The sequence below is a fragment of the Mercenaria mercenaria genome, chromosome 4 (assembly GCF_021730395.1).
Source record: "Mercenaria mercenaria strain notata chromosome 4, MADL_Memer_1, whole genome shotgun sequence".
NCBI lineage: Eukaryota > Metazoa > Mollusca > Bivalvia > Venerida > Veneridae > Mercenaria > Mercenaria mercenaria.
Window position 1 is genome coordinate 77,371,710 of NC_069364.1, and position 27,975 is coordinate 77,399,684.

A 27,975-nucleotide genomic window follows, 5' to 3' on the forward strand; every position below is an offset into this window, starting at 1 on the left:
TAGACATGATCGTCAGTTCTTCGGAACATTGGAAATTACACGAGCCACCGAAACATGTGTGCAAGAAAGTTACAGCGGTATTTTGCAGTGTGGTTAAAAAATAATAAAACAGTGTGCAATGGTTCCGCTGGGGCTCGAACCCAGGACCTTCTGCGTGTAAAGCAGACGTGATAACCACTACACTACGGAACCATTTACTTATAAGTCGATATAAAGCTGAGTTATTATTATTACTAGGTGATATACGTCAAGCGCAATGTGTTCAAACTTTACGATAACTGGTACAAATTTAAGCACACACAGCAGTTATGTGCATCGGTGGTTCAGTGGTAGAATGCTCGCCTGCCACGCGGGCGGCCCGGGTTCGATTCCCGGCCGATGCAAATTTTTTCTCTTTGATTTTTATAAGGAAATTTATAATTATGAACCGATGTCAGGCATCATTTAAGTAATTCAGAGCAAACTAAGTTATATGAACATCCGATACATCTGAACGAATTGTTTAGAAAAGAAGTATCCACTTTAAAGTTATAAAATGGTCGTCATCCTAACTCAAGTCATTACAGAAGAGTCCTAATAACATTCATATTTGTGACATTTATAAAAGGTAAGAAATAAATTTATTCCGATATTAAGTGCTCAAACTAAAACACTATTATATTACACACATGCAAATTGCTAGCAATCAAATAACTGGCACTTGGGTTAGGTACCCTATTCTTATAATAACCCGGCCATAACCATATGGTTCCTTTGAAGCGCTGTTAAAAATGATTCCGCTGGGGCTCGAACCCAGGACCTTCTGCGTGTGAAGCAGACGTGATAACCACTACACTACGGAACCATTCACTTGTTGATTCATCTTAAGTAGAATTATTTTGATCATAAAAAGGCAATGTGTTGAAATTTTGCGAAAACTGGTAGAAATTAAAGGTCATAGTTAAGACACGCGCATCGGTGGTTCAGTGGTAGAATGCTCGCCTGCCACGCGGGCGGCCCGGGTTCGATTCCCGGCCGATGCAAATTTTAGCTCCTTTATTTTTTGTTAGGAAATTATATGAACCGATGTCACACATCATTTAAGTAATTCAGAGCAAAGTAAGTTATATGAACATCCGATACATCTGAACGAGTTGTTTAGAAAAGAAGTATGTAGGGATAACGCATGTTTTTTCGTGTTATAACGTCTGCGGAATCCCGAGGGATTGGTTGGTGCCCGAGCCCGTAGGGCGAGGGTACCAACGTATCCCGAGGGATTCTGCAGATGTTATAACACGAAATGAACATGCGCTAACGCTATTCTAGCATAAAACGCGGAAAAAATACTAATAAATGAATGCATCCTACCTCAACGTCATAAATTTCCATGAAATGCGCGGGAATGTCTGAGTTGTTTTTTACGGTTGACGTCATTTTGTTTTAAATTATCCGTTTTGGGCCGAATGACGTTTTACGCTTTGCCACGGCAGCGCGCATATGTAAAAAGGTGTTATAACAGCACGTGAGCGCGAGAATCTCTTCCTGTAACACACGTTTTCTCTCCTGTTAAAACACCCCCGAAAAGTGACAATAACAGCAGTTTTATGCTAGAATGGACTTTAAAGTTATAAAATGGTCGTCATCCTAACTCAAGTCATTACAGAAGAGTCCTAATAACATTCATATTTGTGACATTTATAAAAGGTAAGAAATAAATTTATTCGTTATTAAGTGCTCAAACTAAAACACTATTATATTACACACATGCAAATTGCTAGCAATCAATAACTGGCACTTGGGTTAGGTACCCTATTGTTATAATAACCCGGCATAACCATATGGTTCCTTTGAAGCGCTGTTAAAATGGTTCCGCTGGGGCTCGAACCCAGGACCTTCTGCGTGTGAAGCAGACGTGATAACCACTACACTACGGAACCATTCACTTGTTGATTCATCTTAAGTAGAATTATTTTGATCATAAAAGGCAATGTGTTGAAATTTTGCGAAAACTGGTAAAATTAAAGGTCCATAGTTAAGACACGCGCATCGTGTTCAGTGGTAGAATGCTCGCCTGCCACGCGGGCGGCCCGGTTTCGATTCCCGGCCGATGCAAATTTTTTCTCTTTGATTTTTATTAGGAAATTATAATTATGAACCGATGTCAGACATCATTTAAGTAATTCAGAGCAAAGTAAGTTTATGAACATCCGATACATCTGAACGAATTGTTTAGAAAAGAAGTATCGACTTTAAAGTTATAAAATGGTCGTCATCCTAACTCAAGTCATTACAGAAGAGTCCTAAAACATTCATATTTGTGACATTTATAAAAGGTAAGAAATAAATTTATTCCGATATTAAGTGCTCAAACTAAACACCTATTATATACACACATGCAAATTGCTAACAATCAAATAACTGGCACTTGGGTTAGGTACCCTATTCTTAAATAACCCGGCCATAACCAATATGTTCCTTTGAAGCGCTGTTAAAAATGGTTCCGCTGGGCTCGAACCCAGGACCTTCTGCGTGTGAAGCAGACGTGATAACCACTACACTACGGAACCATTCACTTGTTGCTTCATCTTCAGTAGAATTATTTTGATCATAAAAAGGCAATGTGTTGAAATTTTGCGAAAACTGGTAGAAATTAAAGGTCATAGTTAAGACACGCGCATCGGTGGTTCAGTGGTAGAATGCTCGCCTGCCACGCGGGCGGCCCGGGTTCGATTCCCGGCCGATGCAAATTTTTCGTTTCTTAGTTTTTTATTAGGAAATTATATAAACCGATGTTAGACATGATCGTCAGTTCTTCGGAACATTGGAAATTACACGAGCCACCGAAACATGTGTGCAAAAAAGTTACAGCGGTTTTTCTTCAGGAATAAAGTACAGGCAATTTACTGTCGACATCCAACACAATGCTTATAAAGTAGACGTCATAAAAGTTATGTGTGTAACATTTATGTTAGGTAAGAAATCAACTTATTCCTTTATTAAGTGCTCAAACTGTATCATTATTACATACAAACAAGTAAGAAATTGCTAACAATCGTATAACAGGCAGTTGCGTTAATTTACATATTCCTTTAATTTCCCGGCGAATACCATATGATTCCTTTGCAGTGTGGTTAAAAAATGATAAAACAGTGTGTAATGGTTCCGCTGGGGCTCGAACCCAGGACCTTCTGCGTGTAAAGCAGACGTGATAACCACTACACTACGGAACCATTTACTTTTAAGTCGATATAAAGCTGAGATATTATTATTACTAGGTGATATACGTCAAGCGCAATGTGTTCAAACTTTACGAAAACTGGTACAAATTTAAGCACACACAGCAGTTATGTGCATCGGTGGTTCAGTGGTAGAATGCTCGCCTGCCACGCGGGCGGCCCGGGTTCGATTCCCGGCCGATGCAAATTTTTCCTCTTTGATTTTTATTAGGAAATTATAATTATGAACCGATGTCAGGCATCATTTAAGTAATTCAGAGCAAAATAAGTTATATGAACATCCGATACATCTGAACGAATTGTTTAGAAAAGAAGTATCGACTTTAAAGTTATAAAATGGTCGTCATCCTAACTCAAGTCATTACAGAAGAGTCCTAATAACATTCATATTTGTGACATTTATAAAAGGTAAGAAATAAACTGATTCCAATATTAAGTGCTCAAACTAAAACACTATTACACACATGCAAATTGCTAGCAATCAAATAACTGGCACTTGGGTTAGGTACACTATTCTTATAATAACCCGGCCATAACCATATGGTTCCTTTGAAGCGCTGTTAAAAATGGTTCCGCTGGGGCTCGAACCCCGGACCTTCTGCGTGTGAAGCAGACGTGATAACCACTATACTACGGATCCATTCACTTGTTGCTTCATCTTAAGTAGAATTATTTTGATCATAAAAAGGCACTGTGTTGAAATTTTGCGAAAACTGGTAGAAATTAAAGGTCACAGTTAAGACACGCGTATCGATGGTTCAGTGGTAGAATCCTCGCCTGCCACGCGGGCGGCCCGGGTTCGATTCCCGGCCGATGCAAATTTTCGTTTCTAGTTTTTATTAGGAAATTATATAAACCGATGTTAGACATGATCGTCAGTTCTTCGTGAACATTGGAAAACTTACACGAGCCAACCGAAACATGTGTGCAAGAAAGTTACAGCGGTATTTTGCAGTGTGGTTAAAAAATAATAAAACAGTGTGCAATGGTTCCGCTGGGGCTCGAACCCAGGACCTTCTGCGTGTAAAGCAGACGTGATAACCACTACACTACGGAACCATTTACTTATAAGTCGATATAAAGCTGAGTTATTATTATTACTAGGTGATATACGTCAAGCGCAATGTGTTCAAACTTTACGATAACTGGTACAAATTTAAGCACACACAGCAGTTATGTGCATCGGTGGTTCAGTGGTAGAATGCTCGCCTGCCACGCGGGCGGCCCGGGTTCGATTCCCGGCCGATGCAAATTTTTTCTCTTTGATTTTTATAAGGAAATTTATAATTATGAACCGATGTCAGGCATCATTTAAGTAATTCAGAGCAAACTAAGTTATATGAACATCCGATACATCTGAACGAATTGTTTAGAAAAGAAGTATCCACTTTAAAGTTATAAAATGGTCGTCATCCTAACTCAAGTCATTACAGAAGAGTCCTAATAACATTCATATTTGTGACATTTATAAAAGGTAAGAAATAAATTTATTCCGATATTAAGTGCTCAAACTAAAACACTATTATATTACACACATGCAAATTGCTAGCAATCAAATAACTGGCACTTGGGTTAGGTACCCTATTCTTATAATAACCCGGCCATAACCATATGGTTCCTTTGAAGCGCTGTTAAAAATGATTCCGCTGGGGCTCGAACCCAGGACCTTCTGCGTGTGAAGCAGACGTGATAACCACTACACTACGGAACCATTCACTTGTTGCTTCATCTTAAGTAGAATTATTTTGATCATAAAAAGGCAATGTGTTGAAATTTTGCGAAAACTGGTAGAAATTAAAGGTCATAGTTAAGACACGCGCATCGGTGGTTCAGTGGTAGAATGCTCGCCTGCCACGCGGGCGGCCCGGGTTCGATTCCCGGCCGATGCAAATTTTTCGTTTCTTAGTTTTTATTAGGAAATTATATAAACCGATGTTAGACATTGGAAAATACACGAGCCACCGAAACATGTGTGCAAGAAAGTTACAGCGGTATTTCTTCAGGGAATAAAGTACAGGCAATTTACTGTCGACATCCAAACACAAATGCTTATAAAGTAGACGTCATAAAAGTTATGTGTGTAACATTTATGTTAGGTAAGAAATCAACTTATTCCTTTATTAAGTGCTCAAACTGTATCATTATTACATACAAACAAGTAAGAAATTGCTAACAATCGTATAACAGGCAGTTGCGTTAATTTACATATTCCTTTAATTTCCCGGCGAATACCATATGATTCCTTTGCAGTGTGGTTAAAAAATGATAAAACAGTGTGTAATGGTTCCGCTGGGGCTCGAACCCAGGACCTTCTGCGTGTAAAGCAGACGTGATAACCACTACACTACGGAACCATTTACTTTTAAGTCGATATAAAGCTGAGATATTATTATTACTAGGTGATATACGTCAAGCGCAATGTGTTCAAACTTTACGAAAACTGGTACAAATTTAAGCACACACAGCAGTTATGTGCATCGGTGGTTCAGTGGTAGAATGCTCGCCTGCCACGCGGGCGGCCCGGGTTCGATACCCGGCCGATGCAAATTTTTTCTCTTTGATTTTTATAAGGAAATTATAATTTGAACCGTGCAGGCAATTTAAGAATTAGAGCAAAAAAGTTATAAATCCGAACTCTGAACGAATTTTTTAGAAAAGAAGTATCCACTTTAAATTTTTAAAATGGTCGCACCTAAATCAAGTCATTTCAGAAGAGTCCTAATAACATTTATATTTGGACATTTTAAAAAAATAAAAAAATAAACGTTCAATATTAAGTGCTCAAAATAAAACACTATTACAAATCAAATTTCTAGCAACAAATAATGGGACTTGGGGTTTGGTACATTTTTATAAAACCCGGCCCCCAACCTATGGTTCCTTTTAAGCGCTGTTAAAAAAAGGTTCCGGGGGCTCGAACCCAGACCTTTGGTGTGAAGCGAGTGATAACCACTAATACGGATCCCCTTTATTGTTTTTTCATCTTTAAATGAAATTTTTTTGATCATAAAAAGCACTGGTTGAAATTTTGGAAAATGGAGAAATTAAAGGTCACAGTTAAAACACGGTACGGGGTTCAGTGGTAGAATCTGCCCGCCCCGCGGGGGGGCCCCGGGGGCGATTTCCGGCCGACAATTTTCGTTTCTTAGTTTTTTTTTAGGAAATTATATAAACCGAGTAAAAGATGTCAGTCTTGGAACATTGGAAATTAAAGAGCCACCGAAAAGTGCAAGAAATTTCAACGGGATTTTGAGGTGGTTAAAAAAATAAAAAAAAGTGGAATGGGTTTGCGGGGGTCGAACCCCGGACCCTTTGCGGTTAAAACAACTGATAACCCCCTACACTAGGAACCATTAATTAAAAGTCGATATAAAGTGAGTTATTATTATTCTGGTGATATACGTCAAGCGAAGTTAAACACGAAAACTGGTACAAATTTGACAAAGATTTATGTCATCGGGGGTTTAGTGGTAGAATGCTCGCCCCGCCCCGGGGCGGGGCCCGGGCATTCCCGGCCGATGCAATTTTTTTTTCTTTGTTTTTTTTAAGGAAATTATAATAAACCGATGTAGGCATCATTTTAATAATTAGGCAAAACTAATTTTTTGAAAATCCGGGATAATTGCGTTTTTAGGGAAAAGAAATATCCCTTTAAAATTAAAATGGTCTACCAAATCAAATATTAAAAAAAGTCTTAAATTCATATGGAACAAATTTTAAAAAGGTTTGAAATAAATTTTCGATATTTAACTTAAAAAAAAAAATTTAATATTCACAATGAAATGCTAGCAAAAAAACGGCATTTTAGGTACCCCAAATAAAGGCCAAAAATAGGTTCCTTGAGGTTTTAAAAATGATTTCCGGGGGCTGAAAACCGGGGCTTCTGTAAGCGATTTTTTAACCATCACTACGGACCATTTTATTTTTTGCTTTTTAAGTGAATATTTTGATCAAAAAAAGGCAATTGTTTGAATTTTCCCCAAAACGGGTAAAAAAAAAAAAGGGTGAAACCAGCGCAGGGGTCATTTTTGGGAAATGTGCCCCACCGGGGCCCCGGGGGAGGGATTTTAATTTTTGCTTATTTTTATTGGAAATTTAAAAACCGATGTTAGACATGATCGTCAGTTCTTCGGAACATATAAAATTATTCGCGTTTCGAAATTACTTTTCTTGGTAGTTTATCCCAGTACTAGTTTGGTCTGAAGTTTATGCTAGTATATTTGGGCGCTCTTTGTCACGTGAATTTCGTGAAATATTTCGGCGTATATAAGTGTGAACTGATATTGTTCTCACCACTCGAGGTTTATGATTGGCAGCAAACAGTCTGTAATTCAGTATGAACGATTCAGAAAATACAAACAAGGATTCGTTATGGGACCTGAATGACTTCTTCGATGAATAATTCTATGAATAGAAACATGAGAAGTGGGATTTTAGAGAAGATTCACAGAGTGAGCTGCAGTATACGACAGGAAAGAGGAAGGTTGCTGGCGATTTAGATGACGACAGAAAGATCCAAAGAGCTGCAGAAAGAGTTAGGGTAGGCTCGAGAAGTTTTGAAAGAATCAGACACAGTCGTGACTGAGTCGTCTGTCAGTAGTTTTGGACCTGTGGACATTGCTGTAAGTCCTTTGAATTTATTTTCATAATCACACTGGCCATAGCTTTATCAGATCAAGTGGTTCCAACGTTGTTTGAGCGGTGAATTTTACGCCGATCAGATGGAGAAATATGGCCGATACAACAAATTTCCGGTCTTGTAAGTATGATTTAAAGGAATTTCTACCCGTTAAATAACGAATCAAATGAAAACGATGGGTGCACCTGGAGCGCAAATGTGTCCATTTTTTAGCACATGTGTCCATTTAGCTGAGATTTGTGCCGTTTATTCAAACACTTCTGTACAGTCCGGCGGGGGAAGGAGATTTTTGACAGTTTTTGACAATATCGCATCAAATATAGTGTTTATCGGGAACATGTAACTGTTCAAACACTTTTTACGTAAAGGGCTACCTCTTAAAACAAAGCGTGTGCATTTTCATAGAATTATTCGCGTTTGTTTCCGAAAAATCGGTCCAAAACCTAATGCAACGCAGTTTCGAGTGGGTCGCTACGCAACGCAATCAAGTGGATACCGTTCTGTGTCTTCCTTGCGAAGTCTTATCCATCTTAAAAAAAGCCATTAGAGCCTCACAATGAATAAATTCAGACAGTTTTGTATCATTATAATCATCCCGCCATTTCTAATATATTGTACTTTTCCATTTTTATGCTCGCTTAACATTTAACATATTTTTGCGGACATTGTCAAAAACATCAACACGAAAACATAAAGCATGTTAAACCGTTCCGTGTCTTACTTGTCGCGACGTATTTTTCATATAAAAAGTGGTCCATGATGTTCATTAACATCATTTATGCCATATATGCCACTTAATTTCATTAAAATGTACTAATAGTTGTTTTCTTTTCCTTCCTAAATCGAGTTTTCCGTTCAGCAGGCATTGAGTACGGCGTTATCTGGAACATCATACATATTGTTCGATTAATCCTTAATGAGTTGAGCTATCAGAGAAAAGTCAAACGTTTACCGTGCAGACGTCTGCAAAAACGATCTATGTATTGTACAGTTTTACGCATGTAACATTTATATTTTTCCTTTTTTGTTTGTCTTTATTTACCTGAGTGAAATATTGACTAAACAAGGGAATATCTGCAATGATTCTTGTTTTATATGTACGGTAAATGCTTCACTGAAGGCAATACTAATAAATATTACACGTTTGATTAATAAAACAAAACTTTACCGAATAAATAAAGGCCGGCAATAGATCTCCCGCATTCTGTGTACGCACGTTTTGAATGCATACTATCAAACCTGTGTAATACCTAACCTAATATTGGTGTTTTAATGTTAGTGCTTAATAACACTCGCGAAGTACTGTGAGTACCAACATTTCTTTTATTCAACTTTCAGGCGTTCGTTCGTCCGTCCGGCTCTTAGTTTGTTTGTCCTTCCGTCCGCAAATGAAAATGCTTATAACTGAAAGTGCTTGTCTTTTCATAACAATTTATTTGCACTGTACAAACTAAACAATTGCGCTCTGGAAATGCAACAGAAGCCCTCAGTGGTTGCTAAACCCCAAAGCTGACAGAGGCTTGGAATCGCTTCCGGCCTCCATGACCACCGGGGTTTTTTGCAGGCCCGAGGCCTCCTGTTTGAAATTTTTATCCTACGCCTGTGTTGTTGATATATATAAGTGACAATGTCATGACAGGTCATGCAAATATATATATATGGGCCGCGCCATGCGAAAACCAACATAGTCCTTTTCCGATCCGCGCAGTCTAGTCAAGATCAATGCTGTTCGCTTTCAAAGCCTATTGCAATTAGATAAACTGTTAGCGAAAAGCATGGATCCTGACCAGACTGCGCGGATGCATGCTGGTCGCAAACGTACTAAATTGGTTTTCTCATGGCGCGGCTCATATAATAATTATGACGTAATTATTCAACCTATTCATTCTCAAATCATTTCTTTATGAAATTATATTCCAGATTAGTTTCCAATCGGGCTACATTCAAGGCTGCATCTCATTTCTCAAACAAATTTCACATGGATACTAATACATGTATTGTACTGATTAAATAAATGTTGAAGTACAATGCAGATTTTTTTTATTTCTCTTTCAGTTTGAAGTCATGGATTCTTACGTTTGCCCAGAATGCGGGAAGTCATATAAGCATCAGAAAACTCTAAACAGACACACAGCTTCACATAATGGGGACAGACCTCATGAATGTGCCATATGTGGCAAAGGGTTCTTAAGAAAAGACGTGTATACAAATCATTTAAAGAGTCATGACACGGCAAACCCTTCCTTTATATGCCATACTTGTGGTAAATGCTTCACGAGAAAATCCACTCTTTATCAACATTCAATAATTCACGATCCTGCAAAAAGGTACAAGTGTAGTAAATGTGACAAATCCTACCTCACGTCGTCAGCTCTGAGGAAACATTCTCTAGTTCATGAGGAGAAGAAGAAGTGCGATAGATGTGCCAAGCACTTTATACATCTAGACGAACACATCAAGTCATGCAGTCAAAACATGTGTTGTGAATGTGATGTTTGTGGCAAAAAATTTAAACAGAAAAGATATTTAAATGAACACATGCGGTGTGTGCACAGACAACTTGAACTCTATGAGTGCAAAAAATGTGGAAATAAATACAACCACAGAGCGTCTCTTCATTACCATAAGAAAAATTGTTCATGAGCCAGTGACTAGATACGTTTCCAATCTTTGTTTTATTTTTGAATATCGTTTAAAACTAACTACCAATTCTTTGACCAATTTTACGAAGCTATGGTGTACATGATTTAAAAAAAACTATCTTTGCATAACAAGTTACGGTAATTTAAAGTGTCATACATCAATAGTGTGGGTATAGTACGAATAAATGCAAGTACCTGGTGCTTTTTAAATGCTAATAACGAAATACAGGCCTTAGCTTTTAATGTCTTTTTTTACACTTAGTGACTTATACGATCATATTTCTATATAACATCTCTCTTGTATTTCTTATAAAAACAATGTGACCGGCATGTCATTTCTTAAAAATTTCAACCTATTTAATTGACCGTACAGACACAATTTTTGAAAGAGAGTGCAAGAGTTGGCAAGTGCTATTATTATATATTAGCAAACACACAGTACCGATAAGGTCATTATTCCCCACCTCTGTGTCATGTTGAAAAGTTGTCGTGCAGTGAATTGAGGGAACAAGTAAGTACTGGTAGAATATCCAGGGACAATCATTTGGTATTACCGGCACAAGTGATTCATCTGTCGGCTAAATCAATCAAGCTGCAAGTGTGTTTAAATGTTTTACATTTAATTCTTACGTTTTAACATACCATGTTTTGTATGTACATGTATCCGTTAATCAGTAGAAGTAGGAGCAGGTAGCTCTTCCAAAATCTTCTTTGTGACTTATATCGCATGTTTTTATGTTTATCTCATTACATTTTTTGTAAATGTATACTCGAGTCTGAGTACTTAATCCTTTATACGCCCGTTTTTTAGGTATTTTTCCGACCAGTTTGAAAGAAATTCGACTCGTGTGTTATATTACAATTACCAATCAAGTTGCACTTTACATAGAAATGTTAAGTGTTTGCAGATTTTTTCTTTCATTTTTGTATAATCATTTGTATCATCTCGCTGGTACATATGTTAATAACATGTATCGTGCATATTTCTTATTAATTTCAAATAAGATTTCTCTCTTTGTAAACTTGTATATGTATCAGATGTTCGTTTCTCAGAGAAAACACAGTCAAAATCGGTTGACATTTTCAGAGTAAACACAGTCAAAATCGGTTGACATTTTACTCATTGTAGTGCATCATCTACTTTAAAGAAACACTCCATGTTGTGATATACTTTCAGAATTATGCCATCAAAACACTGCAAAGAATAAGGCATTTCTCTTTTGAAACAATAAAAGGTTTTCTTAATGGAATCTGATTTATTCTTAAATCATACATACAAAAACAAATGACAATTTGTTAAAAAGGTGCTATTCTCACATGAAATAATGTTACAAAGTGAACCGTTTGGACAATAACATTTCTGTCTTGTTATTTTTCAGATTGTTATAATTCTAATAAAATAAGTTCAGCTTAACCATATTGTCTTTGTATATACATTTTGTGTACCATTTATAGCGCAAAGACAACAATAATTTCAACAGTTAAAGGATGTGGTTTGATAATCAAAGGTAGCTCTGCACGATGGTATTGACGTAACGAAATTTATCCGAAACCTCGTCATTTCATACGAAAGAAAACAAGAGCTGTCTCAGGAGACAGCGTGCTCAACTATTTCGAAGGTGGATAGTGAAAACGGGCATATCTGAGGAAACGAGAGCTGTCACTGGCGTGTTTCATGACTCCAATGGTGGATGAAGATATTCAATATGATACTGCACAATAACTTGAGTCTGTGTCAAAAATATTAAGTAATAAGAGAGGTAAAGATAAAGTTATCAAAACACTATATATGATGTGGATGATGATGGGGAGAAACTATTATAAGTTTGAATCAAATCTATTTATACTAGTAATTACAGAGGTAAGAAGAAACATAGAGAAAGTTTAAAAAAAATAACCAAAGTGGGGACGCAAAAAGACGCCGACGCCGCGTCGAGTAGGATAGCCCTTCTTATACTTCGTATAGTCGAGGTAAAATCATTCATCGTGCAAATATTATCTCATGTGTTCGGTTATAATTTCGGCATCACTGCTTTAGGACTTAGGATGCTTTAGTGTTTAACTTCTGCAAAATTCCGATGGATTACTTACCGCGCGAGTTCGATAAGGCGAGGGTACTGACGTATCCCTAATGAACCTGCATAATGTGTTATTTAGTGAAAATGAACTTCGGCCAGAATAATTGAGCAAAAACATCAAACACGTGACTTTCAAACCGAGTTAGGTATATTCTAAACTTTTAGGGTTTAGGAATCGGGATTTAATCAACTTTTTAACGTGCAGAATTACCTTCATGCAGACTTGCATAATTTTACAAATAGCTTACAACTACACCCATCCCCCCTCCCCCGCAAAAAGTCGAAATGAACATCACTTATGTAGATTATATGTTTAAGAGTCTGATAGCTGTGATCTCTTGTTTGGCAAGACTTTTGATTCATCACATTTATGAAATTCTCTTCTCATTGGCAAAGTTCCTTTTGGAGGAGCATCCAGGTCAGATGTAAGCCCGCCAAGTTTGCGTCTTGCCTTTGTCCGTCGTCTTTCTGGTTGATCAAACGCATGGTTCCTGTAAAGCAGACGCATAAAAGATTAACCGTATTGTTAAGCAAGCGCCTGCACTAACAAGAACTGACTGAGGACAGCGACGCTCAACTATTAACCAGCCTTGTCAACTGAAAATAATAAATGTCCAAAAAGGGGCATAATTTCTAAAAAGAAACAGAGTTGTGGAACCTGCGCAATATAAATAAATCTTCAATGGGAATAAGTGTGTGAAGCTTCAATCCATTACCATAAGTGGTTTACTAAGATACCAGCTTAAATACAAAAACGTAACCTAATCGGGACGTCGACGCAGACACATGGGTGGGTCCAGTAGTCGACCTATTCATTCTTCGAATGGTCGAGCTAATAAAAATAATATGTATTTTTTATAATACGAACGGTGAAGTTGTGTTGTATATCCCCCTGTGGTTATTCGGTGAATGACGCTAACGCATAGGGCACAGATTTGGTTTGAGATCAGTGGTTCGAACCTAGAGGACACCTGGATTTGACAGGGTTTTATTTCAACAGCAAGATATATAAGCTTGTGGAATGTTAGTTCAGCATTGATATAATAATTTTGTCGGTATAATATAATTACAACCTATTTAATTTTTCAGTATAGTTAATGGAAACTTATTAAAATATACTAAAAGCAGATTAAGATATGACTTAGGTACTTACACAGGTACAATCGTTAAAGACTTAGTACCGTTGTAATCAGTCATCAAAGTATCTTCTCCTTTTTCTGTCTCGGATATTTCTACCTCTGGATCACTGAGATCGTTATTGTCTGTTAAGATGTGACCTTCAACCACTGGATATACCGAAGAGCGAGACGTTCTCATATGGAACCCCCTGGAAATTTTAGAGACACGTTGAAATATATAATCTTTGTGTAAGTGAATTCAACTGTTAATTGATATAACGATTAACAAATGGTTTTAGGTTGTTTGATATCTTGATTAATATAATTTATAGAGAACCAACGTTAGCGATGCTGATAACGGAAATTGTAAACCTTAGAAAAGTAAAAATACCCAATGCGCTTAGGGATATGGCTACCGTGTGTAAAGTTGTAATACACAATGCGCTTACACAGGGTAAAGTTATTTTTCTTAGGTTGCCAAAAACCATCAACTTGGTGTGTACGTGTCATTTGTTTCATAACATGGAAAACCAACGCTCTTGTGGATTAGTTCATGCGTACCTGAACACTGAACCGTGATGAATTCGGGCGACAAATCATTCAATTTCTACTGATTTTACTTTTTTTTCTCTCTCTATCAAAGCATGTCTTTTATGTATCTAGGTCGGTCATATAGAAAACATTATTAGACGGAGCTTTTTATCGGGCGTCATGTAACAATTATATGTTATTAGATTTGTATTGAGAAATATGCACGAATTCTGCAGCGGAGATATTGCGCACCTTACCTTAAGTGCGCAATATTATTCCGCGAAAGAACGAGTGCATATTTCTCAATACAAATCTAATAATGTTTTTATTACATGCGCATCTACACTTAAAATTATTTTATATCTGATAAAGGATTTGTTATCAAATCTTAGTGAAATTGAATATATCGCCGTTTAAGAAGTTTTAAACGCAACGAGATACATGAGACTGATTTCACAACCCGATATGAAATATGAACGTCAATATGTAAAATTATTACATACCTAAAATTGTTTTCCATTGGGTTTCAATGGACCGCGATCGTGCAATATTTTTCCATATCATGACATGCAACGCTTTCATATCGGACGTGGAATGTTTTATTAACGTTGTAATGGAAAGAATCGCGTGACGTCCATGACGTCCACGCGCACGTTGCGAAAACATGTTGACGTCATATAAATGATATCATTTGATGGTGGATATGTAATAAAAAGGTTATCAACTTTGTATGTGGATATATGCACGAGTTCTGCAGCGGTAATATTGCGCGACTTTAGGAGCGCAATATTATCCGCGAAAGAACGAGTTATTATTATTATTATTATTAATTATTATTAATTATTGACGTTTTATGTTCCAATGAAAGTTAACGGAGTTATGAGTATGTAATAAATCTTACAATATTGACCGGTAAGAATCTCTATCAGTGTTTATTATTGCCCTTGTAAAAATCCGTTGCTAACCTTTTTAAAACTTGCGAAATTTATATTGTTTATTGCTCTGGTACACAGATTAACGATCTTTATGTAATGGATATTACGTAAAAAAGCATAGCATAGTCTTTTGTGGCAGAGAAATGAAAGAGGCGTGCATATATGGAAACTGTGACCAATCACACTGTAATAGCATTAATCACAAAAAAGTGTAGCAATTTGATAAGTACCTGTTAGGATTACATTTGTATGTCATAACTTCTGTTAGAGCAGATATTATTCTTGGCACATCCTTGGCTTTTACAGACATAGACTTGTTAAAGTTCATATCCTGTATACCACCAACGGCAGTTTCTGCTGGTAAGCTGCTAACAGTTCTCACGCAGTAAGGACCACATATATCTAATAATTGTATCTTGGTGTCAATGCCAACAAGAAACCCCTCGAAACCTATGGTAGAGAAGCCTTTTAACTGCAACGAAGCAGGAGGAAACACTGAGAAATCCACATCCTTTAACAAATAGTCTCGAAGTTCTAACCATCTTATGACCCGTTCGCTAGCTGATAAAGCTGGCTGATCTTCCGCTTCATACCACCGGCGAATCAAATGACACAATTCTGCCTCATTCAGATCTCCATTTTCAACCATAATATCTTCAACTTCCCTCGAAAAATGGGTTTGTGCAAAAGAATTGCTTTGTTTATCCGTAAGGTCATCAACCATGGCAGGAGTTAGTTTCGTTTGAAACGATGAAGCTACTTTTTTCCATGCTTCTGGAGATATGCCTTGAAGGCCTGTTGTGCTTGTCCGTATTCTGAGATTAGTGAGGAGATGGTGCGAGTCGAGCGTTTTACACAGAAGCGCACCAGTGGCTTTATTAATTTCTGGGTATGAATACCATTCAATGGGGATGTAGTTGTTGTCAATCTTCACTTGACATTGCGGATCAAGGGGCATTTTTGCCTGCCATTTTGCTAGTCTCGATGGGTATACGTATTGCGCATAGGCAATATTCAGTATCTGCTTCGGGACTGTTTTCCCTCTAAGAACTTTTTCAGCCATTTTCTTTAGTGTCGGTACTTTTTTAACTTTTTTGTTCAGGGAAACAGTTGAGCCATTACCAAGCATACCACAAAGTGTATTGATTAATTTCTCCTTTGTCCAGTTTCCTTTAAATTCGGTTTCAACAGAGCTGAATATTGTCTTCAGTGTATTTCCTATCACACACAGTTCTTCTTTCGTAAATATAACCATCTTTGTTGCCGTTACCATAAGCTCCTTCAACGTAGCAGGCAACATTTTTTTCCATTTTTCGTGACGTTTGCAGTTTTGGAGTTTCGTTAAAATTTCTTTATAATTGTCTTCACTGAGATCTTTAAGATGGAGATCCACTTGTTCCTGTCTTTCTGTAAACGTTTTTGTTCTTAAATTGACTTCTGGGTCTCCTTGTGTTTCTTCAATGTCAGCGTCCGAAGAGTTTAACTTTTCAGCTGTTAAGATATTGTTGATGTCTCTTGAAATATTATTCAGGGCTGTCATCAGTTCCGCATCTCCGTTTTTTTCTACGGCATCAATAACGTTATCTGGGATCCAGTTCATATTGTCTTCTATGGTTTGACATTCCTCAAAGGTATCGTCGATTTCGTCGTTGCTCTTGTTTGTAGATCTTGTCCAGTATTTAATATTTCTGTTTGTTGTAATCTTTGTAAATGCGATATCATTTGATGTGACAACTATTTCATTTTTCCTCCTTTCTATCATAATTCCCTCTTTCGGCTTTAAATCCGCTTGCATATTTGGTTTGTTCACATGAATTAATTTATCTACTATGTCTTTTTTCTTCATTTTTGTTACTTCATTCCATACGTCCTTTTGTAACTGAAGTTTTGTTAGAGGTTGAGATTCTCCATCACGCACCATTATCTGATACCACTGACCGTCGAAAGCAAGGAGCGGAATTTCTAGTCCTGCCTTTTTACATTCATTTAAAACGTCCTCAGTGGCTGCTCTTAGTTGTTCATTGCTCAGTTTATAATCTTTCAATCCAAAAGCAACTATCATTGAGTTAGGAATTTCAGCTGACCAATGCCTATCTTTGTTTGACAATACCCAGACCATAACCTCGTTTGCTTTCCTTCTAGAAAGTTGGTACCCGATTTTGACACAATCATTAGACTCATTCAAAGTTGTCAGTAGTTCTCTAAGGTTATCTTTACCTGTTACTGAGGGTGTAGACGGGCTTTCATTTCCATGATCAATATATGGTGATTGATTATGTGATAGAACTGGATCTATGTTGGAACTCGACATACTGGCTGACGGTATTTCTGATAGAAGTCGCACGTTTGTCTCAGAAAACTGAAGTAGTTTTTTCTTTAATTCTGACGTAACAGGGGATTTTCTTGACGGTCTTTCAGGTTGTTCCTTTCCATATAAAAGCTCTGCTTGATCTTGTATTGCTAACCAAAGGTCTTCGTCAAAGTCTACCTCAAAGAATGTACTACTCTCTTTGGTGTAGCAAATGAAAATCAGAGACATTACATCCAAAGCTTTCATCTCAGCCAAACACTGACAGATGTAATACTGAGGAATCGTGTAGAAAAGTGTTTCACCGTCAGTTTTGGGGTATGGACATTTTATTTCAATTGCTGCAACACGCTCGTTATTATTATCACCTCGGCACAAACTACCGTCCGGAGAAACTGCTATCAATGGTTTCCCAAAGTCTACATTCCCTGACAGTAAACAGCAACCCACCTCAATGAATGACAAATCTGGATGGAAAACTGGTAAAAATTTCCCTACCAATGTAGCTACAGCATTAGGTTCATTTTCTGTACCGTGTTTTAGTCGAACCTGCACAGCTTCTGGTAGCTCTGGTCCTTCTTTAGAGAGAATATGGGTATCAAAATGTTGCTTTTGAATAGACAAAGTTCTCAGTCCTAAGGCGTTGTGCAATGTACTTCCTGTTACTGGAGCTAATTTCCGAATTTCCTTCCATTCATTGCTTCCTTGCTTAATGAAGATTGTTGGAATCGGTTTCAGTTGCATTTGCACAGGTTTTAACATAAAGAGATTTTTCTGTTTTGACGGTTCAATAGTTTTAGCAATGTACGATTTTGAATCAGCTAATGCACTAGCCTTTTCACACAGATTGTCAATATTCAAAAGTGCTCTTGAAATGAAATGTTTAACTCTGTATAAAAAGGCCTGTATACTGCTTATTGCAAATATGTATTTAGAGGTTTTCCATTCAGGTCCAGCTCTTTCTTTAAGTTTTTCTAGTCCATATTCTTGTTTTCTTTTTAACGTTCTGGCTTCTTTCAATTTCAGTGTTAACACAAGAAGTAATGCACGAATCATATCCAGGATTTCCATCTTTTTACAAGCTTTGTCACTTTCGTCAAAACCGGGCTCTTCGCAGGTTTCTACAAACTCATTTATTTCAATTTTAATGTCGTCTATTAGTGTTTTTTCTTTCTGTAATCTGTCTCTAAGTTCGTTCAAATTCGGACGTGCTTCATGTCCAAACATATCAACGTCCCCATAGGTATCATCAAGTCCAGCTGTGACCTTTTTTGCATCTAAGCACATCATGTTCACTTTACTTTGAGGACTATCACTTATTGCTTTAACAGCGCGATGAATTATCCCAGGGCTGAGTGTAGATGGAATGTCTGAGTTTTGTGCGTCTACAAAGGTATTTCTAGAAGGAATTGCAAAATTGATCTCGGTTTTCTCTGGATCTAGTTTTCTGTTGCTAGATGGAGTTGACAAAAAAGATCCTATGGCTCGCGGTCCGCTCATAAAGCATAAAAATTTTCCCCGGAAAAGGCGATAACCTGCGCGCCAAAAATCCTTTGTGATTTTGAAAAATCTCATTTCTTGGAGACTATTACAGTTATACCATTTAACTGTCTCTAACCAAAGAAGAAAAGCGATGTTTGCCAACGGGTACTTATTCAGTTTGATAAGAGTTAGAAATATTGTTAAATAATGTAATATTTTTGCTTCAGAAAGTTGTCTCAGGACAGCCTTGTCGCTTGCAATGTCTAAAAAATCTTTCTCTTCTTCTGTTAATTCTTCAGACATTTCATCAAATAAAACTCTTTCTTCTAATACCTTATTTTGAACAGGTTTTTTTCTTGATTTTTTGGTGCTTGAAGTTGGAGTTAGCAATCTTTTCGTTTTTTCTGGGGTTTTTGATTCACTTTGAGGACATGGAGAAAACGTTCTTAATCGTTTGCTTGGTGACAAATCTCTATTGGTATTACTAGTCCGTTTATTTTCTTTCATTGGCGTCTGAACTTCATTTCTATTTTCAGTTTTGAATGGCGACCATATAGCTTTGTTACGTCTTTTCTGTTTGATGGTGGACAAATAAAATCTTGTCTTTTTTCTGGCCATTTTAATGTTTTCTGTGATTTATCTCTGAAAATAGATGAGCGCAACATCAGGAATATGAATGAAAAGATGTACAAACGACTGATCCTTACCTTTGATATGGAACAAATTTTATTTATTTTGTATGAACAGCTTGCTTAAATGCACAACAAATCAGTAATGAAATCGCAATGCATTGCTTTTAAGGGACTAAAAAGTAATCAACTGTAACTATATGGAATTAAAGAGTCAACCCGCGTTTGGTATGCTGTTCAGAACCATTCGTGGAGTAGTTATATCCATAAATTGGTTCATGTATTTTTCGAACTTTTACTTCTATTTACTTAATGATATTGCTCGATGTTCACCTTTGCTTTATGTTTTCGTGTTGTTGTTTTTGACAATGTTCGCATAAATATGTTAAATGTTAAGCGAGCATAAAAATGGAAAAGTACAATATATTAGAAATGGCGGGATGATTATAATGATACAAAACTGTCTGAATTTATTCATTGTGAGGCTCCAATGGCTTTTTTTAAGATGGATAAGACTTCGCAAGGAAGACACAGAACGGTATCCACTTGATTGCGTTGCGTAGCGACCCACTCGAAACTGCGTTGCATTAGGTTTTGGACCGATTTTTCGGAAACAAACGCGAATAATTCTATGAAAATGCACACGCTTTGTTTTAAGAGGTAGCCCTTTACGTAAAAAGTGTTTGAACAGTTACATGTTCCCGATAAACACTATATTTGATGCGATATTGTCAAAAACTGTCAAAAATCTCCTTCCCCCGCCGGACTGTACAGAAGTGTTTGAATAAACGGCACAAATCTCAGCTAAATGGACACATGTGCTAAAAAATGGACACATTTGCGCTCCAGGTGCACCCATCGTTTTCATTTGATTCGTTATTTAACGGGTAGAAATTCCTTTAAATCATACTTACAAGACCGGAAATTTGTTGTATCGGCCATATTTCTCCATCTGATCGGCGTAAAATTCACCGCTCAAACAACGTTGGAACCACTTGATCTGATAAAGCTATGGCCAGTGTGATAATGCTGAAATCGCCCCTGATTACCACAATGTATGCTTTACCATCGATGTTATATAAACACAAGTCCGTTAATCTGCACGTTAAATTCATGAGAACATTTATTACACAGGTTTATAGTTTAGAGCAGAGATCAAGCATTTTGTTATTAATCGTAAACAAATAAGCCTATGTTACTGCGGATTTATCATATACTCCTGATATTGGACTAAAATAAGTATTTAGTCTTTTAATATAGGGTTTGTTGTGTTCATATAAGTTTAAAATGCTAACTGGAATGTTCTCTTAGTCTTTTCGAAGCTTTCGGTGCACAGGTGCAGTCAGAGCTCCAATGGCGGGATTACAAACCGGAACTAGATATATCGTCTGCTATACGTGTGGTAACGTGGGACGATTCGCCCGACAAGCTAGAATCCACAGTAGCAAAGCCACTCACGAAAGTCACCATCATTGAGAAGATGATAAGTATTGTTTTTATTCATATTATGCAGACGTTAAATGCCAAGCGAATTTCTGCAAATCTTTGTGTTTCCGTAGCAGAAAACTCAGTGGAATACAGATAGAAAATAGTATTTCACATTTTGGAATTAATGCCGATACAGATATCCTTTATGTAATTTAGGGCCTACTACGGATATGTTACTTTTTTATCAAAAAAGCCGCCGTCATTTGATTTTAAAGAATAACAGGTCTGATCTAGAAAATTTAGTGATTTTATTTTTCTGCTGTTAAAGATTTTGTAGTTTATTTTTATAATGTTAGTGAATTGTATGGACCGTTTTACTAGTGAGTACAATAAAAAGTTGCCTCTACACAATTCATGATTTAGAACCTCAGACACATGGGTATTACAAGAATTCTATATTCGGTACAGTAAAGTTTAAAACATTGTGGCAAGGATTTTTGACAGTTTGACAGTTAAAGTCCAGTTTGAGATCTCCCCCTTGTTAAGTACCGTGGGAATTTAGATGATTTCATTTTAGCAGATGTAATACCAATTAAAATTTATGTATCCTTGTGTAAACAATGGTTGAAATACTATTGGTGTGTATATAGAGACGTTATTGAACATTTATATTAAACGTGTTATAAAGGTCTGCTACAAATTATAAATTTGATTTAAAGAGACAGTAGATCTATGTGTGATTCTTACATTACATGCAAAAATTTACCCGCTGTTGATAATAGATTAATCCATTTTGTACAGGTGTACCACTAATGGCATGCAGTTTTTACAGTTATATTACATAAACATCGTTAAAAAGAGTGACAAATCAAATCAAATCAAATCAAAATTTATTTATTGTCGGAGATATTTTAACAAGTTAACATAAGCTATGTATAGCTTTTTACCGACAATTTAGTTTCACTTGTCTGTGTCTGTGACAGTGTATATCTAATTGAAATACTGACATTTGTTTGCAGATTTGTTTAATACACACAGAAGATGAGAAACTGTTAAAAGATGAGCAGATATGATTTCACTGTAACTGTTTGTTTGTTGGAGGCAAAGAACCGTTTACATCTCTTGAATTTAAGAAGTTCCGTGACTGGTGCGAGAAAGTGACGTTACCTGGTTCGCCATTCACTGTGGCATTGTACTTGGTGTCTATAAGTGATAGCTGTTGCAGTAAGTCAAAGTTAAACATGGTTTTCTACTCTATTAATTGATCATACGTTCTGTCAAATGTACAAAATCCTTGTAACAATGATTGTTTGAAACTGTTTATATGACTGTAAAAGAATAACTGCCAGACCGGTGGTAAAGAATTCTAATATTATGACACAGTTTATTGAACATTTCCCTTCTGAGAGCATTCGATCCCTATCTGATTTAAGATTATGTTGTATATATATATATATATATATATATATATATATATATATATATATATATATTTTTTTTTTTTTTTTTTTTTTTTTTTCATTTGCCCGTATTTTAAGAATCAGTTAATCACTAAGGTTTCAAGATTTCAGAATTTCATCGTTAGATATAGTTATTGAAAGTCAGACACTGGGACGGAAACGTATACCGGACATTCCTCCTGCCTTGCCGCTAACTTAGAAAAATATACACGAAAACCACTTATATCATGTCTTCAGAATATATTTTACGTTCAGACATTTTCAAGAAAAAGCTTAATAAACGTAGTGTTTGCGAAGTGATTCAGACAGCCGCTTTCTTATTCTTCTGTTCATCTTGGTTAAAACAAAAACTTCAGTTAGATGTTTTGGACTTCATTCTTTTCGGGTCGGGGCTGTTACTATGGTTGCTAACAGAAGTAATTGTGAGAGGTTGTGTCAGAGGCATGGCAGGTGAAATGTGTCATCAAGAGATGGCTATGTGAAAGACAGATGTCCTTTTTGTTTCTCATAATTAAGACTTTTAAACATACTTATTTACCAGGTTGAATATATTGCGTGCATTTTATTTTTCTATATGTTACACTCTTAAAAGGTGCTTGAGACTAATAACTTGAGGTTAAATAAATATGGTAATGTCACACTGGGTTTTATTTACATCGGAATACTGTACTTAGTGTTTTACATGTAAAAGAATTGTCTATATTGTTTAACTTACAGTTGCTGGTAGCGGAATGCTGCAATGTATGTATTACAAACAGCTGAATGCTGTGTTGTGTGCTCTTCTTACAGTGGTATGCTACGTTAGGTTATTTTCAAGAAGCGGAAATGCTGCATTAGGTTATCTGCAAGCCGTGGAAGGCTGTGTTATGTGCTCTTCTTACAGTGGAATGCTGCGTTATGTGCTCTTCTTACAGTGGTATGCTGCCTAAGGTTATTTTCAGATGCGGAATGCTGTTTGCAGCGGAATGCCGCGTTAGGTTATGTGCAAGCAGCAGAATGCTGCGTTTTGTGCTTTTCTTGCAGTGGAATACTGCGTTAGGTTATCTTCAGGCAGGGGATTGCTGCGTTATGTGTTCTCTTGCAGTGGAATGCTGCTTATGTGCTGTTCTTGCAGTGGAATGCTGCGTTATGTTATCTGCAAGCAGCGGATTACTGCTTATGTGCTGTTTTGCAGTGGAATGCTGTTTGTTTATCTGCAAGCAACGGTATGCTGTGTTATGTGTTTTTCTTGCATTGGAATACTCCGTTAGGCTATTTTCAAGCAGTGGAATGCTGCGTTATGTGTTCTTCTTGCAGTGGAATGCTGCGTTAGGTTATTTTCAAGCAGTGGAATCCTGCGTTAGATTATTTTCAAGCAGTGGAATGCTGCGTTATGTGTTCTTCTTGCAGTGGAATACTCTGTTAGGTTATTTCCAAGCAGTGGAATGCTGCGTTATGTGTTCTTCTTGCAGGAATGCTGCGTTAGGTTATTTTAAGAAGTGGAATGCTGATTTATGTGCTCTTTTTGCAGTGGAATACTGCGTTAGGTTATTTTCAAGTAGTGGAATGCTGCGCTATGTGTTCTTCTTGCAGTGGAATGCTGTGTTAGGTTATTTTCAAGCAGCGGAATGCTGCTTTATGTTATTTTCAAGCAGTGGAATGCTGCGTTAGGTGTTCTTCTTGCAGTGGAATGCTGTGTTATGTTATTTTCAAGCAGCGGAATGCTGCTTTGTGTTATTTTTAAGCAGTGGAATGCTGCGTAATGTGTTCTTCTTGCAGCGGAATGCTGCATTAGATTTTTTGCAAGCAGTGGAATGCTGCTTTATGTGCTCCTCCTGCAGTTGAATGCTGCGTTAGGTTATTTGCAAGCAGCGGAATGCTGAGTTAGGTGCTCTTCTTGTAGTGGAATTTTAAGAAGTGGTATGCTGATTTTTGTGCTCTTCCTGCAGTGGAATGCTGCGTTATGTTATCTGCAAGCAGCGGAATGCTGTGGTATGTGTTATTAATGCTGCGTTAGGTTATTTGCATGCAGCAGAATGCTGCGTTATATGTTTTCTTGCAATGGAAGGCTGCGTTAGGTTATCTGCAAGCAGTGGAATGCTGCATTATGTTTTTTGTAAGCAGCGGAATGCTGCGTAATGTTGCTTTATGTGCTCTGCAAGCAGCGGAATGCTGCATTAAGTAATCTGCAAGCAGCGGAATGCTGCGTTATGTGCTCTGCAAGCAGCGGAATGCTGCGTTATGTATTTGCAAGCAGCGGAATGCTGCATTAAGTAATCTGCAAGCAGCGGAATGCTGCGTTATGTGCTCTGCAAGCAGCGGAATGCTGCATTAAGTAATCTCCAAGCAGCGGAATGCTGCGTTATGTGCTCTGCAAGCAGCGGAATGCTGCGTTATGTGCCTTGCAAGCAGGGGAATGCTGCATGATGTTTTCTGCAAGCAATGTATTCCTGCTAAAATTTGGGTTTGAGACGTTTGGGGCTTTGGTGATCTGATTGTCCTTCATAGAAGTGGGATATTAATGTACAAGGTCACCACGGTAATTAAGTATCGTTAGTAAGTATTTCTTTGTTTTCGGTTTACTGCGTCAATAATTTTGATACAGAAGACTGTTAGCATTTTCTCTCTTTGTTATCTCGATATGCTGCCAATTATATACCTTATTCCTACTTTTATTGTTTCTTTTTTTGTCTTGTTGAAGGTAATTGAGATTAGAGAATAATTGATTTACTCACAGCTTTGCGTGAGTAAATAAAATTATTCTCTTTCGAAAATTTCTTTTCTTGGTAGTTTATCCAGTACTAGTTTGGTCTGAAGTTTATGCTAGTATATTTGGGCGCTCTTTGTCACGTGAATTCGTGAAATATTTCGGCGTATATAAGTGTGAACTGATATTGTTCTCAACCACTCGAGGTTTATGATTGGCAGCAAACAGTCTGTACCCGCCCTCCCTCCCATGATGGGATGTTGTGCTTGATTTTAGTTATAGCTTGCTTCAACGAAACCAACTGTCATGAAAATCACTTGTCTAAAATATTAGTTAATTTCATTATAAAATAAATGTTGTTTTTGGTTTATGTTTACTATTCTACGCAGGTTATGTTAAGTTTTGAATATTTATAATGTGTGTTTGTTTAAATATTCTAAGTAAATCACTCCGATTGTTAGTTGTAAAGCTACAATTTTGGTTGTATCTGTTTGGTTCTGGTGATGTCTTTTCTTATAAAATCTTAAACACCAGATAAATAATAGATTATTAATTATTCACGCCTGTGTTTTACGCAAACTTGAAACATTTATCTTAACAACATGATTAAAGTTACTTTTAGTCTCGTTTCAGTTCAAATTTACCCGGATGCTAGATCACTTGGAACTTACGAAGAACATTAAATCGATTGTTGAAATATGAATTTACTTCGCGAACAATTGTACACTTATATGCTGCCAATTATATACCTTATTCCTACTTTTATTGTTTCTTTTTTTTTTTTTTTGTCTTGTTGAAGGTAATTGAGATTAGAGAATAATTGATTTACTCACAGCTTTTGCGTGAGTAATGGAAATTACACGAGCCACCGAAACATGTGTGCAAGAAAGTTACAGCGGTATTTCTTCAGGGAATAAAGTACAGGCAATTTACTGTCGACATCCAAACACAAATGCTTATAAAGTAGACGTCATAAAAGTTATGTGTGTAACATTTACGTTAGGTAAGAAATCAACTTATTCCTTTATTAAGTGCTCAAACTGTATCATTATTACATACAAACAAGTAAGAAATTGCTAACAATCGTATAACAGGCAGTTGCGTTAATTTCCATATTCCTTTAATTTCCCGGCGAATACCATATGATTCCTTTGCAGTGTGGTTAAAAAATAATAAAACAGTGTGTAATGGTTCCGCTGGGGCTCGAACCCAGGACCTTCTGCGTGTAAAGCAGACGTGATAACCACTACACTACGGAACCATTTACTTTAAGGTCGATATAAAGCTGAGATATTATTATTACTAGATGATATACGTCAAGCGCAATGTGTTCAAACTTTACGAAAACTGGTACAAATTTAAGCACACAGCAGTTATGTGCATCGGTGGTTCAGTGGTAGAATGCTCGCCTGCCACGCGGGCGGCCCGGGTTCGATTCCTGGCCGATGCAAATTTTTCCTCTTTGATTTTTATTAGGAAATTATAATTATGAACCGATGTCAGGCACCATTTAAGTAATTCAGAGCAAAATAAGTTATATGAACATCCGATACATCTGAACGAATTGTTTAGAAAAGAAGTATCGACTTTAAAGTTATAAGATGGTCGTCATCCTAACTCAAGTCATTACAGAAGAGTCCTAATAACATTCATATTTGTGACATTTATAAAAGGTAAGAAATAAACTGATTCCAATATTAAGTGCTCAAACTAAAACACTATTACACACATGCAAATTGCTAGCAATCAAATAACTGGCACTTGGGTTAGGTACCCTATTCTTATAATAACCCGGCCATAACCATATGGTTCCTTTGAAGCGCTGTTAAAAATGGTTCCGCTGGGGCTCGAACCCAGGACCTTCTGCGTGTGAAGCAGACGTGATAACCACTACACTACGGAACCATTCACTTGTTGCTTCATCTTCAGTAGAATTATTTTGATCATAAAAAGGCACTGTGTTGAAATTTTGCGAAAACTGGTAGAAATTAAAGGTCATAGTTAAAACACGCGCATCGGTGGTTCAGTGGTAGAATGCTCGCCTGCCACGCGGGCGGCCCGGGTTCGATTCCCGGCCGATGCAAATTTTTCGTTTCTTAGTTTTTTATTAGGAAATTATATAAACCGATGTTAGACATGATCGTCAGTTCTTCGGATCATTGGAAATTACACGAGCCACCGAAACATGTGTGCACGAAAGTTACAGCGGTATTTTGCAGTGTGGTTAAAAAATAATAAAACAGTGTGCAATGGTTCCGCTGGGGCTCGAACCCAGGACCTTCTGCGTGTAAAGCAGACGTGATAACCACTACACTACGCCGAACCCAGGACCTTCTGCGTGTAAAGCAGACGTGATAACCACTACACTACGGAACCATTTACTTTTAATTCGATATAAAGCTGAGTTATTATTATTACTAGGTGATATACGTCAAGCGCAATGTGTTCAAACTTTACGAAAACTGGTACAAATTTAAGCACACACAGCAGTTATGTGCATCGGTGGTTCAGTGGTAGAATGCTCGCCTGCCACGCGGGCGGCCCGGTTTGGATTCCCGGCCGATGCAAATTTTTCCTCTTTGATTTTTATTAGGAATTATAATTATGAACCAATGTCAGACATCATTTAATTATTTCAGAGCAAAGTAAGTTATATGAACATCCGATACATCTGAACGAATTGTTTAGAAAAGAAGTATCGAATTTAAAGTTTTAAAATGGTCGTCATCCTAACTCAAGTCATTACAGAATAGTTCTAATAACATTCATATTTGTGACATTTATAAAAGGTAAGAAATAAACTTATTCCGATATTAAGTGCACA

The 27,975-nt window shown here is 37.0% G+C and overlaps 1 protein-coding gene, 1 long non-coding RNA gene and 23 other non-coding genes across 25 annotated transcripts; 12 read left to right on the forward strand and 13 right to left on the reverse strand.

Moving 5' to 3' along the window:
* Nucleotides 1-119: 119 nt before the first annotated feature.
* On the reverse strand, nt 120-192 carry Trnav-uac (transfer RNA valine (anticodon UAC)). The gene has a single exon. It is a non-coding gene; the product is annotated as a tRNA-Val (tRNA).
* A 120-nt stretch (nt 193-312) lies between these two features.
* Trnag-gcc (transfer RNA glycine (anticodon GCC)) lies at nt 313-383 on the forward strand. The gene has a single exon. It is a non-coding gene; the product is annotated as a tRNA-Gly (tRNA).
* Nucleotides 384-771: 388 nt separating this feature from the next.
* Trnav-cac (transfer RNA valine (anticodon CAC)) lies at nt 772-844 on the reverse strand. The gene has a single exon. It is a non-coding gene; the product is annotated as a tRNA-Val (tRNA).
* Nucleotides 845-951: 107 nt separating this feature from the next.
* Trnag-gcc (transfer RNA glycine (anticodon GCC)) lies at nt 952-1,022 on the forward strand. Its single transcript has one exon. It is a non-coding gene; the product is annotated as a tRNA-Gly (tRNA).
* Nucleotides 1,023-1,843: 821 nt separating this feature from the next.
* On the reverse strand, nt 1,844-1,916 carry Trnav-cac (transfer RNA valine (anticodon CAC)). The gene has a single exon. It is a non-coding gene; the product is annotated as a tRNA-Val (tRNA).
* A 558-nt stretch (nt 1,917-2,474) lies between these two features.
* Trnav-uac (transfer RNA valine (anticodon UAC)) lies at nt 2,475-2,546 on the reverse strand. Its single transcript has one exon. It is a non-coding gene; the product is annotated as a tRNA-Val (tRNA).
* A 107-nt stretch (nt 2,547-2,653) lies between these two features.
* On the forward strand, nt 2,654-2,724 carry Trnag-gcc (transfer RNA glycine (anticodon GCC)). The gene has a single exon. It is a non-coding gene; the product is annotated as a tRNA-Gly (tRNA).
* A 412-nt stretch (nt 2,725-3,136) lies between these two features.
* Trnav-uac (transfer RNA valine (anticodon UAC)) lies at nt 3,137-3,209 on the reverse strand. Its single transcript has one exon. It is a non-coding gene; the product is annotated as a tRNA-Val (tRNA).
* A 120-nt stretch (nt 3,210-3,329) lies between these two features.
* Nucleotides 3,330-3,400, forward strand: Trnag-gcc (transfer RNA glycine (anticodon GCC)). Its single transcript has one exon. It is a non-coding gene; the product is annotated as a tRNA-Gly (tRNA).
* A 382-nt stretch (nt 3,401-3,782) lies between these two features.
* Trnav-cac (transfer RNA valine (anticodon CAC)) lies at nt 3,783-3,855 on the reverse strand. Its single transcript has one exon. It is a non-coding gene; the product is annotated as a tRNA-Val (tRNA).
* Nucleotides 3,856-3,962: 107 nt separating this feature from the next.
* On the forward strand, nt 3,963-4,033 carry Trnag-gcc (transfer RNA glycine (anticodon GCC)). Its single transcript has one exon. It is a non-coding gene; the product is annotated as a tRNA-Gly (tRNA).
* A 168-nt stretch (nt 4,034-4,201) lies between these two features.
* Trnav-uac (transfer RNA valine (anticodon UAC)) lies at nt 4,202-4,274 on the reverse strand. Its single transcript has one exon. It is a non-coding gene; the product is annotated as a tRNA-Val (tRNA).
* Nucleotides 4,275-4,394: 120 nt separating this feature from the next.
* Nucleotides 4,395-4,465, forward strand: Trnag-gcc (transfer RNA glycine (anticodon GCC)). Its single transcript has one exon. It is a non-coding gene; the product is annotated as a tRNA-Gly (tRNA).
* Nucleotides 4,466-4,853: 388 nt separating this feature from the next.
* Nucleotides 4,854-4,926, reverse strand: Trnav-cac (transfer RNA valine (anticodon CAC)). Its single transcript has one exon. It is a non-coding gene; the product is annotated as a tRNA-Val (tRNA).
* Nucleotides 4,927-5,033: 107 nt separating this feature from the next.
* Trnag-gcc (transfer RNA glycine (anticodon GCC)) lies at nt 5,034-5,104 on the forward strand. Its single transcript has one exon. It is a non-coding gene; the product is annotated as a tRNA-Gly (tRNA).
* Nucleotides 5,105-5,496: 392 nt separating this feature from the next.
* On the reverse strand, nt 5,497-5,569 carry Trnav-uac (transfer RNA valine (anticodon UAC)). Its single transcript has one exon. It is a non-coding gene; the product is annotated as a tRNA-Val (tRNA).
* A 120-nt stretch (nt 5,570-5,689) lies between these two features.
* On the forward strand, nt 5,690-5,760 carry Trnag-gcc (transfer RNA glycine (anticodon GCC)). The gene has a single exon. It is a non-coding gene; the product is annotated as a tRNA-Gly (tRNA).
* A 2,105-nt stretch (nt 5,761-7,865) lies between these two features.
* Nucleotides 7,866-11,741, forward strand: LOC128556472 (uncharacterized). Its single transcript, XR_008370697.1, has 2 exons — nt 7,866-7,974; nt 9,910-11,741. It is a non-coding gene; the product is annotated as an uncharacterized LOC128556472 (long non-coding RNA).
* A 142-nt stretch (nt 11,742-11,883) lies between these two features.
* Nucleotides 11,884-19,758, reverse strand: LOC128556471 (uncharacterized). The gene is made up of 3 exons (XM_053541735.1): nt 15,389-19,758; nt 13,728-13,901; nt 11,884-13,065 (listed from the first exon to the last, which is right to left on the reverse strand). Exons 1-3 carry the CDS (start codon nt 19,564-19,566, stop codon nt 12,888-12,890), a joined length of 4,530 nt encoding a protein of 1,509 aa, XP_053397710.1. The 5' UTR covers nt 19,567-19,758; the 3' UTR covers nt 11,884-12,887.
* A 6,581-nt stretch (nt 19,759-26,339) lies between these two features.
* Nucleotides 26,340-26,412, reverse strand: Trnav-uac (transfer RNA valine (anticodon UAC)). The gene has a single exon. It is a non-coding gene; the product is annotated as a tRNA-Val (tRNA).
* A 118-nt stretch (nt 26,413-26,530) lies between these two features.
* On the forward strand, nt 26,531-26,601 carry Trnag-gcc (transfer RNA glycine (anticodon GCC)). Its single transcript has one exon. It is a non-coding gene; the product is annotated as a tRNA-Gly (tRNA).
* A 382-nt stretch (nt 26,602-26,983) lies between these two features.
* Nucleotides 26,984-27,056, reverse strand: Trnav-cac (transfer RNA valine (anticodon CAC)). The gene has a single exon. It is a non-coding gene; the product is annotated as a tRNA-Val (tRNA).
* A 107-nt stretch (nt 27,057-27,163) lies between these two features.
* Nucleotides 27,164-27,234, forward strand: Trnag-gcc (transfer RNA glycine (anticodon GCC)). The gene has a single exon. It is a non-coding gene; the product is annotated as a tRNA-Gly (tRNA).
* A 167-nt stretch (nt 27,235-27,401) lies between these two features.
* Trnav-uac (transfer RNA valine (anticodon UAC)) lies at nt 27,402-27,476 on the reverse strand. The gene has a single exon. It is a non-coding gene; the product is annotated as a tRNA-Val (tRNA).
* Nucleotides 27,477-27,647: 171 nt separating this feature from the next.
* Nucleotides 27,648-27,718, forward strand: Trnag-gcc (transfer RNA glycine (anticodon GCC)). The gene has a single exon. It is a non-coding gene; the product is annotated as a tRNA-Gly (tRNA).
* The last annotated feature ends 257 nt before the right edge of the window (nt 27,719-27,975 follow it).